The following is a 13098-nucleotide window of genomic DNA, read 5'->3' as shown; positions in this document are numbered from 1 at the left end:
TTGAGATTCTCGTTCATAGAACTCCATCCGGCTTGCTTAAAAGGACGGATGGGTCCATCGTCCCGTGACCGTGCATTAATGAGTGACTGCCCCAACCATCCTGTACCCATAAGGCTCGCAAGGGGATTTAGTTGAACCAGCTCCGGAAAACATTTCCATCCGAAAGTCCTCTAAGCACGCCTCAAGTACACTCCTGAAGAGCTTTCAGTTTATGAAGTGATGACGATATTACATGACTCACTTCCACACACCTTCCCTTGCTGAAACATACATACAGAACAGGACATACGAGTGATAGTGGAAAATGGAACCGGTGTGCCTGTACAAACCAGCTTAGCACGAGCAATATACGTCGCCGATGGGTGCGCTTGGAGTTTCAATTGCTTAATTACTTTATTAGCATATGCAGTACCTGCCGTCCTGCCCGTGAGCTACGAATGTAGGAATCAAAGGCAATAGGCAGATGGACGTCGAAAAAGGAAAGAGAAACAGATACCGATGGCGAAAATGCGGCGAATATTATTAAGCAGAACGCATGGTAATTAGCGATTAAGATTATAGTCGGCAGCCCCAGTTTTATGGCGGGCCATAATGCAAATGAAGAGCTTAAAATCAATTGCAGGCATATGTGTGAATGCGAGTTTGGTGATGAGTATAATCCGTGCAATGGGTGCAAGTACAGTCATTCGTTCGGGACAAGGTAAAGGGCACATACGACACGACCTTTCTGAAGCTGTCGAAATCTTCTTGTTGCATCATAGGCTTACCGGCTGGATTACGGTGTTTAACGGACCACTTATTAAACACAAGTTTGTTCTTGCATTGAATTATTTTGTGTCCTGTAGCCTAAATATCAAAATGCTATACTTGAACATTTCTCTAAACTAATTAAGCCTTACGGAACAGACATTGACGTGACACCCTAACATTACTGCGAACGTTCAGTTAGTACGAACTGGACGAACAGTTCAGTTCAGGCTAGAATCGATAGAATCCATCTAACTTCGTGTCTTTCAGCGAATTTATCTTGTGTACCTTTCCCATCGCAGACATTAAGTGCATTCCATCGCATTGAAAGGAAAACGATCAGCTGTATAAACAACAAATTACTATTAATTAAGATTATGCAAATGTGGCTCTACAAACTGGTCCAAATGCAAGCTGTCCCGTCAAAGTATATTGGAGAATAAACCCGATACAAACATCACAAACCAGTTGCATTACACGCTCGAGATCTCTCACGTTCACCTCACCCACTTACAAGTTTCTTTATATCCAAGACTGAATGCTTCTGCAATCTCCTGGTACTAAACCTGGGCACAGTTTACTTGGGTTTTTTTAAAAACGAGTATTTGTCATCCCAGTGCACTCACTTACCGGTTTTCGTAGTACACTCTCGTAGTGGCACATTTCCTTGCCCAATGTCATCGTAAATCTATTTGATAATCTCAATTAAATTGAAATAACTCTTTTCACGGCAGCGTATGTCCACCGGCAGTGCATTTCATATGAACCATACCACGTGCTCTCCATACTATCGAAATGCAGTTGTACACTGACGCCAATAAATGCAGTAAGTTTCTCGTACTACGCGACAACCTTTCGTTCTCAACCAACACTTCTGGGCGCAGGGCATAGTTGACTTCACGAACGAACACGATAAAATTTACGATGCAACGCACGATAGTGATCACGAAAAGATGTCCGTCTGGCCGCAGTAATTGCTGTAAGGAAAAACTATGCTCTGATTTATGGGGCGCGCGATATTCGTGTTGGAAGACCCGAGGCACTAAAATTAACTCCTTACCGAAATTACAGTTTTGCACGTGAAGTGCGTCAAGTAAACTTATATTTTAATGTTAAACACAATTTCCTACTGCAGATTCTTATCTAATGAAAAATACAAGCCTTCACAATTATAACAATCATGTGTCACATTTTTCAATGGAACCATGAACAGTGACAAACATAAATGAAAAAAAAAAGAAAATGAGTTCAACTGAACGTTTTCACCAGTTCGCGGTTGTCCAAAGAATTTGGTGACTGTTTCAGTAGAAACACAATTTGATCACCTGAATGCTTCCGTTTTGTTATTTCATTCATTGGTACACAGTCTCACTATTCAAACAGGCCAATTTCACCATCGCTCAAACAACTCGTTGCAAGCGTGGCTCTTTGCCGAGATTCCTTTTTTGCATCCTGACTTTTGATCATTTCAATACCATGTTGCATTTTCCATTTGCATCATAGCTAGCCTTTCTACCGTTTCATTTTGTCTGCCAGTGACATGTGACCAATTTTGAAGGTGAACTTCACACGAATAATCAAAGTGGCGCGTTGGAAATACCTGGCAAACACAGCAGTAGGAGTGAGTATTTCGCGAAAAACGCTTTTCATGTGATTGAACTCGATGTTCACAAACTATTTACGAACCAAGAATGATTCTATAGGTACAACAAACCATGCTCATTCACTCATGAAACTCATGCAAACTTTGCTGATGAATGTTTGATGGTAATTTAGATGGATACGATTTTCATCTAGAACAAACAAGTGACATAAGCTCACTTACCAAGTCCGAATGTATGCAAAATTAAATGGCATAAAAACGTTATAAAATCCTCTTAAAAACGTCAAGAAGGGTGATACAAAAAAAGCGATATTAAAAATATTTCCCTTATTTTCGCTAAACCCATTATACAATACTCCATCAATGTAAGGAAACAATACATTTGAAAACTACTGCAGAACAACTACCAAACGCTAGAGCACTGTAGGCTCATTGCGATGGTAATTGGATGTATCAGATTGTTAATTAAAATCATATCGATCGAAATGCTTGCCTCATAAGCACACGACTATGCTGAAACCAGCCATCATCACGTCTCACAGGACAAGTCTGAGGCATCTAAGGCCCCAAGCATCGGAACTAACCGTTCGTTGGAATTTTCTACCCTTACCTACCATCAGAACAGAGGTCAAGTGCATAGCAGGTTCAAAAGCGTGATTTTGTGGTCCGGAAAATTTAACAGTTACCGTGATACGAACCGTCAAGTTGTCGTAGACGAGCAAAAACAGCGCTGATGACTGCTGGCTCTTTTTGCGTACCACGAGTGTCTGACGTTCTCCACGCAGCATGGGCGTAGTTGCTGACTTGACGAGTTCTGCACAGGAAAGCAAGTTAATCATCTAGCTGGTTGCACCGTTGCGTTAAAAAAACGGCGCAAAACATAGTGCATCAGCTACAATCAATGGCCACAATGCACTGCTGGTTTTCTGCTGGACACATCAATCGCCCAGTCAACCCTTTTCAACGTCTGCTAGTCTGGCACACCATCTGCTTGACCGTTCGTGACGTGACAGAAACAATGTCAACAGACACCATGATAGAATTGCCCATGTTTTTCATCCATTTTGTTACAAAATCGTTGGCGGAAACTTCGAAGGCAAGCTACAAACACACCTAAGTAAGGAAAATGACTTTAATAATTCAGATAATGGAAACAATATTGAACAAAAACGAAACACATTGTAATGGAACACCTTGCAAATATTATGCACTAATTGCAATCGATTGCAAGTACAGTATTCAAATCCTTGTAAACTAACCTCTCCTAATTAATGGAGTAAATAAAAAACTATAAACCTCAGAAAAGCTCTTTACATTTACTTCGCCAAACGACTTGAGGCACAAATGACGACTCTGATACATCGGTTTGGTCACGAAATGCAAAAACTATCGAGCTCCGTATCAGGTAAGCTGAAGCTGTGACGGAAAGTTTATAGTTCGTTAAAAACGTGCTTCGGCGTTTTTTGATTCAATTAAATCTACCGTTTACTGTCCAATGCCAACTACCACGGAAATGTTTAATCTACTTTTAACATTCAAAGCAAAGTTGATTACATTATGCAGAACAGTTCAAACAACGAGTGAAGAAAATTTTCTTTTACTTGCCCTTTTCACAAGTATTTATTTTTCTAGTTAACTTAAACTTCGCCAAAGCTTAATCCGTTCTCTTTGAGTTGCTTGTCAAACGGGTTGGATCTGTTTAGACACAAACAAGGAGGGATGTTGAATTGACCGTCATTACCACAGGTTGGGTTAGGTCTGCAGCTTAGTTTAAGTATCAACATTCGTCGGCCGACCAAGTTTTCGTTCCAGCCGCCTCTATTCCGGTCCTATCGTCCTGAACTGTGGTTAACCTCTTATTTACTGTCCCATTGCAAACACGAGAAAGAGTAAGCCTCTCACCAATGGGATACATAATGAGTGTTACTTTACACCGAGTGCGGTAACACTATCGAGGTCTCAAGAGCTGCACTTGTTTGTGCACTTTTAAAGTGCTCTAATGCGGACATTCACGGAGATAGTATAGCGGTGAGTCTACGCAGTATCTGGTGCATCACTGGGGATGAGCCATTTAAGGGATTCTCCTGACGATGCATCGTTTCCTACGCAACCGAGCTGCATCGCCCCATAACAGATGCGAACATCGAGGAAAATGGGAAAAAGGTAAAAGAGATCTGACGCCATGAATTAGCAAACATAATACCGCAGAGCTCGGTCTGACACTTACAGCTCTCGTCCGAGGCTACATCTGCAGTGACATCCGTCTGCCAGTCAGAGCGATAGGAACGAACATGCTGGCCGGCAAGCCCAACAGTTGAAATGCAGCGTGTGCAGTGTCTGGAGCTCAGCAAAATCCTGCCTCAATTCCCAGGGCATTCATCCTCCATAAAGTCTCCATTCATGGAACAGCTTGTTAGTGAAGTCGAACGTTGGGAAACTTTACACAAACGATTCCTACTTCGAAAAAATATGTAGCACCGGTTACAGAAACTGCTGCTCTAACTGGGTGGCTACAGTATAAATTGAATTTCGAAAGACTTATCGTCCAAAGGGATAAGAATCTACGCTCTGAGCTACAGTTTTCTTTTTTTTCTTCCACTTCTGTTTCGGCATTCAGTTCCGGTGGCTGTATTGAATTCTTCAACCCACGTGCGCTTTCAATCCGTAGCACTCGAAACCGCAACAAACTTCTCCCACAGAGATGAGAGATTCTAGCATCCTGTTTCGGTTTTGTTTCATTGGTTGGGTTGGAATTGTTTTGCACACAGATCTGATAGTAACTGTCGCATATTTACCTTTCCCATTCCTACAGCTTTCGTAGTGCATAGCATCACGAGATACCACAGGTTCTGCATTCGACCGATGCACCTTCCAACACAACAAACAAATTGCAAGGCTTGTAGTCTGTGCCCTACAGTTCAAATAGCTGCACTGGAAAATGTGAACAAACCAGTTGATTATGATGATCATGACAACGATGACAACGACTATAATGGTGATGATAGATACCGTACGTGTGTGTTTAGGGATTTTGCAGAAGCAAAGCTATACCGTTAAGATAGAAATACGTATGATACGTATCAGTTTGTTTCTTATAGTTTGTTCTCCTATGTGTCTGAAAATTCCGGTCAGGGGTCTGTTTCATCGACAACAACATTCTAACCCAAAATGGCTTTAATTTTTTTACATAAAACACCATGAAGCAACCTTACAAACAAAGTATTGGTCCTCCCATCAACCTTCCTGCTAAACAAGTCAAGGTCATGCCTCTTTTTAGTCTTTCACCTTAGGCACCATCATCGCGAAGATATATACTATGAACACCACAATGATTGATCAATTTATATCAATTATTACACCAGCACAAAGATCAAATCGTTGCCAAAATGAAGGAAAAGCATCGAGCCTTGCAGGCAGCTTGGGTTATTCCAAAGGTGAGCTAAAAAGTAGCACAAGTAGCGGTTTGCTTGCAATGAAGAACGATCGTTCGTTTACCTAATTACATACTGCAGACTCCTTTTGGCGGCTCGTACAACAAACAGCGTGAAACAAAACCTTCTCGATTCCGGCACATACACCATCATGAGTGGAAATCGGTGCAAGCGAAACGTTCCACACATGAGCGTAATTATGATATTAACATATTATTATGATGTTTGCTTCTCCCGGGTGGCCACTCGATGAAAGTAACAGTGGGGCGAAGAACGATGCAGAGATACGACAACATCGTCGCCGTGGTCGTCATATCTTTTTGACTGAAGCGTATGTAATGTTTATCAATGGCCTTCCAGATGCAAGAGAGAACATTTTCTACCACTCGAGGAAAAACCACTTGAGGTGTAATCAAATGAATGAACATGCTCATGCGGTTTATTAATTTCCCAGCTTTACTCCAACACCCTCGGAAATAGAAGAGACCCACAAAACGAATATAAAAATAGCCCATGAAACATCGTCGAGACAAACCGAAAGTTTAACCGAGAGTTTTTCTTACTGTTTTCTATTTTAACATACTCCCCATGGATGAACATGTCAACTGTTGCGGCAAATCTGTTAGCCGTCTCGATGTCTCTCTTGACATTTCCATTGCGACTCAACACCCATGGCAAGTTGCTTCGGAGGAATGTTTCGTGTTATGTTATGCTCATTGGGGCTCACATCACCAACGTGTTTAACGTGTGTTCATGTTTCGTGTCTCACAGACCACCCAGACATTAGCCAGCCAAAGCGTACATAAAAGAGCTGCGGTAAAAAAGACATCCATTCTGTGATGGGTTCGGTGGTTCCAGGCGAAAATAAAACATCGGCGATCAGTAAGCGCGCGAGACATCACCCCTAATCGATGGGACCAATAAAATTCTCCATAACTCATCTACCGTTTGTGAATAGGCATTTTGTTGCGTGTCATGTCGGTGCTTCATCATCGCTTTTTACTTTTGACATTGTCTTCAGCGAAGGAGGGGCTCATGTCGATTGTGACTGACGGTAGGTATTTAGTTCCTATCGGCACAATAAACAGGCGAACAGAAACCATCACAACCTTTTATTCGACCAAATTATCATTTTGAGGTTTTAAGTCATGCTTCGTGTTTGGGTTGATTTTCGGTGATTCGCCACGACTACTGGTTAATAGCAAGGTGCAGACAGCAAATTGGATGGGTCATAACGATTGGCGTGAGAATGCACAACGAGTTAAAGCCCCTGCACGAAACGAATATTGAACCTTCCTTTTTACTTTCATTCACCGTCATGATCAAAGATCATCTGTTTAGAGCTGTCAGAAGCCAAATTGAGGATTTTATTAACACACTTTTACACAAACAGTTTCGCTAACCGATTGATTGTTATTGCTGAAGTCATCCTTTGTCAGCATAACTTGGGAAAAATGATGAGCATCAACCTTTCTTATGAGGTATATTGTTAAGCCTCTGGTTAAAGAGGAAATGTTCTTTTCATCGTAACCGTATCGTAAAGTATGAACATTGGGGTATGGGTTTAGTATGCATTTAAGCCATACTACAGATATTGATCACACAAGTCAAACATTGTGTGGGGTCTTGTCCAACTGCCGAAGGAATCAACACGATTAAGTATTATTTTGTACACAATTATGGAAGACTTACCTTTCTAAAAACATGAAATTACAAAAACATCAAATTCTATAAACAAAACAACAAGCGGACACATTTAATATTCCCTCCTCATAATGCTCGTTGCGTTACCACCGGAGAATTCGAATTTACGATCAACCATTTACAAATTCGAAAGTCCTTTCACCTTCGAGGCAAATGAAGAAAAGACAAAACGACGAATGTACAGTTATGAACATGCAAATATTATCGATAGGGTTGTTTCTTTTTACTACAAGAACCGTTTTGGACGACCCGTGAGATATCCTCTGTTCGTCTAGGGTAAATCTTCCACCACAATTAACTAGCCCTAAGTGTTCCTGCTGATTAGCCATTCCTGATCATTTGGTATCAACATCCATGGTCTTCCAATCAAACCATGTATCTGATCGTCGTGGGATGCACGGGGCGAACGAATAAAAAATCAATAAAACGCCGTTTCCATAAAATGGTAATCGACCGTAATGGGACATAATCAAACGTCGCGCAACAAAAACGATACTTTATCGACTCACGTCTTCGGAGTTTACCGTTTGTCATAATACAGTTTGTTTTTGTCATCGCATGGAGAAAGATTTTCACGGTTTAACGGAACTTTGATCACAGCTATGCAGAATAACACTTTAAATATGAATTCTTTTTCCTATTAAACACATGTTTTAGCTTTTTTAAGTCTTAGGCCATTTCATTTGCTTCAACATAAACGAAGAGCTTCAAAATATTTAATTTGGTGTAATAAGTAAGAAAAGCATGCAAACCTTAATCAATCATTTTTAAGAAAAATCACATGAAACTATGTTGTATCCAGCAGAATGAGGAATTCATTACTTAACAAATTCAATTAAACGTCCATTTCATCCATGCTGGTTGACCTTCAATAATGTACAAGCACCTCAAGCACTGTTAAATCTGCAATCGACAAACAACATCCACTTCATTTTACCTCGCTCAACGTTAAACAAAACAATCGATCTAGTTTACCAGAATAAATATTTACCACCAGCGCACGAGTAAAGCCAAATGCCGCTTCACATCTCAGCGCGATAAATCCCAACCGATGCATTGCGCCTTTCAACAGCTTCATGGCGGCTGATCGAAAAACTGATGCGATGAAAAACAGTACTCGAACAATCCCTGTCAACCGCCCCGATTCTAGGAACCACCCAAGGACCACAAGCTGCTACAGATTCAAACGAATCTATCTGTCAGCAACCACCCAGCGTCAATATACAACCGTTGGAACACATGTGGGTGGACGTGACACGGTGGTATGTTTTACATTTTAATTCGTTTTTTATTTATCTCCAATCCACCGTGTAACTATTTGGTTCAGGGTTTTGCGGTTTGATTTAAATCTTCTCCTCCCGCCGCCAGTCGCGTCACATATCTCTTACAAACACGACGTGTGTGACGTTCTTTCAACCGTAAGGGAGGATTATAACACGACACTTGTACAATCCGCAAAAAAGCAATCCGATCAATATACTTTTTAATACAAACGATGCCATCCAGCGGTGGTCCCTCGTGTTCAATAATTGAGTTATTAACTTGTTCCTCAATTCTTCTTCAACAACATCTACACCATAAATAAAAAGTAAACCTGGAATAAGAAATTGTTGGCGTGGGTGAACGAGGTTAAACCGGCGAATACTTGCGTTCGAGTTGTCGTAATGGTGCGCTGATGCGAAGAGAAGGAGTCATGTCTTTGAATAATGCCAATAACATCGAACAACAATATTCATGACCCAGTGAAAGCACGACTGTGTGTGGCGTAAAAGCTTCAATTTTATGTCTTATTTACGGATCAGATGAATTCTGAATTCAAGTATCCCATTGCCAACTCACATTCTTTTTTGTTGGCACATTTTGTAAGCATTATTGAAGATTGAGTTATCAAATGAAAATACTTTCACTCTGTACACTGAGTGAAACTGGTTTGAAGATTTGAGTAGAATGGATCAAACGTGGTACATGAAATGTGCTCAATACTTACAGTCTATCGGTCTCCGATAGAATCTTCCGCGGCACCTGGGTCAATCCTCGATGCGAACAATCTACTGTCGTGCCCGTGCAGGCACATAGTCGCGGACATTGTGTTTCTGCTCCAAAATATCCACCGCCACCACCGTACGGTTCCTCGTTGGATGGCACAACCAACGCCAACACCATCGTCACGGTCAGCAGCACTAACATTTTAAACTGAGGTCCTGACCAAATCCCACGTATGGTCATCATGCTGCCCTAGACACTTCTGATGCTGCTGCTGCTGCTGCTGCTGCAATTGTCGTCACTGTATGGGTCTCCTTCATGCAGCACCACTGCTTTGCATGCCGTTGCACCAATTCCAGGGATCACATTCACTCGAGATTGCGATTTCAACACTGAGCGGAAACGAACACTCCACACCGATTCTAAAATCGCAACCACCCACTCACACTCTTCTTCTTCACTCGCTTTAGCTTACTGAACCACTATGCCCAACCTGTGAGGGATAATTAATTAATGGTGATGATTATAATTTTAATTCGCACATTTTCGCGCTCCGAACAAAGGCACTTCACGCAGTGTACAATAAAAGGCTTTTACCGTGCTCAGCAACCACGCGGTCATACTCGACTCACACTCTGTTAGCTGCGAGGCAAACATTAGCACATATGGTCTAATCCTTTCTGAGCCCAATTTGCCTGCTGTAAAAGTTCTTTTTGTTTTTGAACATGTGCCTAGCCCTTAGTCCGCTTTTGCTCTTACCTACACATGCTACCATAAAGCAGTGACCATTTGGGGAAGAAAAGTCAAGGTGTGAGGTGCCGTGCCACACATCTGTTCGCTTACAGAATGTTGTTCACACACGAGCATTTAGCTCTGTTTGCGATGCATATCTGTGAACCTTTATTGGTAATGACGCACAGGGGTGTAGGAAACAAAATTGTATGCACTAATTAAATTACGAAAATTTGTCAGCTGCACCTACCTGAGCCCGTTGATTTTAGAGAGCGTTTTGAAGTTTAGCCATGTAGCGACACTTTGTATTTTTTGTTATACATATAAGGAATTTCAATGTGAAATAAATTCAATTGAAGCGCATGATAATTGCTTTTTAATGTAACAACGCTGTGCAGTTTAGACCAAGTAAATCATTGACCAGGGTAGTTACACTTATTTTATTGTTCCTTATATATTAATTTGTTGACCTTGGGAATTTGTTGGACAGGGCTGCCAACTTTAACTTCCTTGATTTAGGGCTTGTTTTACTTCTGTGACTGGCTTCCTGCGGGGTGACGATTTGGTTTGTATTCGATATTCGGTGTTGTCGACTATGATATCTTTTTCTATCCTCAAAAGATACAGGATGCATAAAACAATACTGTTAGAATATTTCCCATCCAGTTCCACGACCCGCTGATTTCATAAAATAGGAAAGGAATCGTTTCTTTCTTTCTGCATTTTCTATGTTTGTAAGGCAAAATGACGATCGAAAGATAGGACAGAGCTCTATCTAAAACACCATCATAACAAATTTCTTCTAAGCACTTCATCGACAGACGGTAGAACTTCAGAGGGTTGTTTTCCCAAACGAAACGTTGTGTGTCGAAAGATTCCCCTCTGTATGCGTACGTGTCAAGAAGGATCTTTAAGCAACATTCAGCGGCATTCGTGAAAGATTCCGCTCATACAATCTTCCCATTTCGTACCACTCAGTGGTTACGCTCTTCATATCCTATCAGACGCCATGCAGCCTGTCCTCCCTGCGAATAACATCTTGAGAAAAAGCATTGCTTCATCATGACCCTGCGTACCATTTTCTTATCATACAACACCATCTCTCCGTATCTCGCGTTTGCTTATGTGTGCCGCATCCCGCTGCTATGCTTCCGCATGTCGGTAGGTAATCAAAGAGAACAAGAAAGTAGGTGCCGCTGATACCACGTAGCCTGCGACACTGATTTGAGTCGAGATTGTTTCTTTGTACCCTGCTGCAAGGCTTCGTACATGTAATTAGACTTGGGAATGTTTTAAAAAGTCTTCCAACATCTGAATGCAGTAGATATTCTACCTCCTTCTATTGTGTGGATCCCTTGTTTAATGCAGAAATTTCAGAAATTATTCAATTATGTCATCAACTCAACATAATTTGGAAAATTCGAAGCACCATCAATTCCCGTGCAAACTATGGATCAAAATTATCACACTTCATCAATGACATATTATGAGAAGTGCAATCCGGTATAAGTCCCTCTGGGAGAAATGTATCCCATCTGATTCATTCGCAACATGACAACTATTTCAACAAGCCCTTAGGGAACAAGTGACAAGGGTGACATGCAATTTGAGAAGCCGACTCGCAATATAATCTGATTCAAACCACGTCCTATATCCCACTTCTCATAATGGATATCTTGTGTGACTGTAGCCAAGATCAATAGCGCCATCATCGCATTTTATGCATGTTTATCTTGTACAGTACAATAACTTGAAATCTATAAAATCCTTTTGTTTAAGTTGTTAAAACTCGCCTTAATAACTACAAACTGAGGCAAACAATTAAAACAAACCAGAATACACTACACCGCCTCATAACCGTATTGCTACCGCACAGTACAACACTGATGCTACTCTCCTCTTTCAAGCTCCCGAAAGCGATATACGACGCAATCGACAATCAAAGTGCAAGTTCACCGCGATAGGCATTCACTGTCCTGGGCTCTAGGCTAAACGTGTCGAAGACCATTCCGGTTGGAAGTCTGCACCCTGGGATACCCTCGAGTGAGCCTCTACCTTTCCGTCACAAATCACAGCCGCGGCTAAATAAGCATTGCGAGACGAGATTAAACAGCGAACGTGACCAACACCAGTACCGAAGCGCTTAAACAACAATTTCCTTCAATGTTTATGAAAGCATTACTCCCACCGTGCTTCTATCAATAGAATGCCGGTTCAGAACGATAGGTGCACAGCATAATGCTACCGGAGGGAAGATGCGTACCGACGAGCTTCAAGGGTATGAACGGCCGACAGATGACTGGAATGGCTACTGACTGCAGCCAACTCTCTTTCTCTAGCGAAGAGTTCTGCCTTCTGGAGGTTTGACCTGAGTCGCTGCCGGAAGGTTGCACTTGGTTTCTAGCAATTTGAACCGTTGTTCTGGCTACTGTTGCAGATTAATTCTTCGATACCTATGATTTGCGGAGATCCCTCTAATAAATCCCCACTGCAGCGCTCTTGGAACGCCGCTGTACGGTTTCCCACTTTTACAAACGGAACCGACAATCACGAACGGACATTAAATCGGATGCACACAAATTTGGAACCACTCCAACCTCGGTAGATCAGTTGGCATCGCTCGAAGCGAACAGAAGCATGTTCTTTCTCACCACACCGTGTACATGTGACGTGCTACCGTAGGGTCGTGTGTTTGCCTAATGATTGAATTGGGATGAATCTTCACTCAAAAGCCACTCTCGATTGCTCAGGCTCCGTTTGTACACAGGGGAGTGCCGACCCATGGAAACCCTATTCCACGTATCGTGCGGAACCGCCCGGTAGGTATTCTGGCCAGATTTCGGCCAGATAAACTTGAGAGGCACACCAGCAGGCCAGTTCGATCACTTTGGACGCCAG

General features: G+C 41.9%; 1 protein-coding gene across 1 annotated transcript in view; it reads right to left on the bottom strand.

Moving 5' to 3' along the window:
* The window catches only part of LOC118504307 (protein slit-like), an 83706-nt gene extending 73655 nt beyond the window's left edge, over window positions 1-10051 (bottom strand). Inside the window, exon 1 of the mRNA XM_036038611.1 lies at window positions 9473-10051. Coding sequence (XP_035894504.1) covers window positions 9473-9714 — 242 coding nt within the window. The 5' untranslated portion in view covers window positions 9715-10051. The remainder of the gene's footprint in view (window positions 1-9472) is intronic.
* Between the last annotated feature and the right edge of the window lie 3047 nt (window positions 10052-13098).

This window comes from Anopheles stephensi, chromosome 2 (assembly GCF_013141755.1).
Source record: "Anopheles stephensi strain Indian chromosome 2, UCI_ANSTEP_V1.0, whole genome shotgun sequence".
In the NCBI taxonomy this organism is placed as follows: Eukaryota; Metazoa; Arthropoda; class Insecta; order Diptera; family Culicidae; genus Anopheles; species Anopheles stephensi.
Note: the sequence above shows the minus strand (reverse complement) of the source record. Positions and strands in the feature narration are given on the sequence as shown.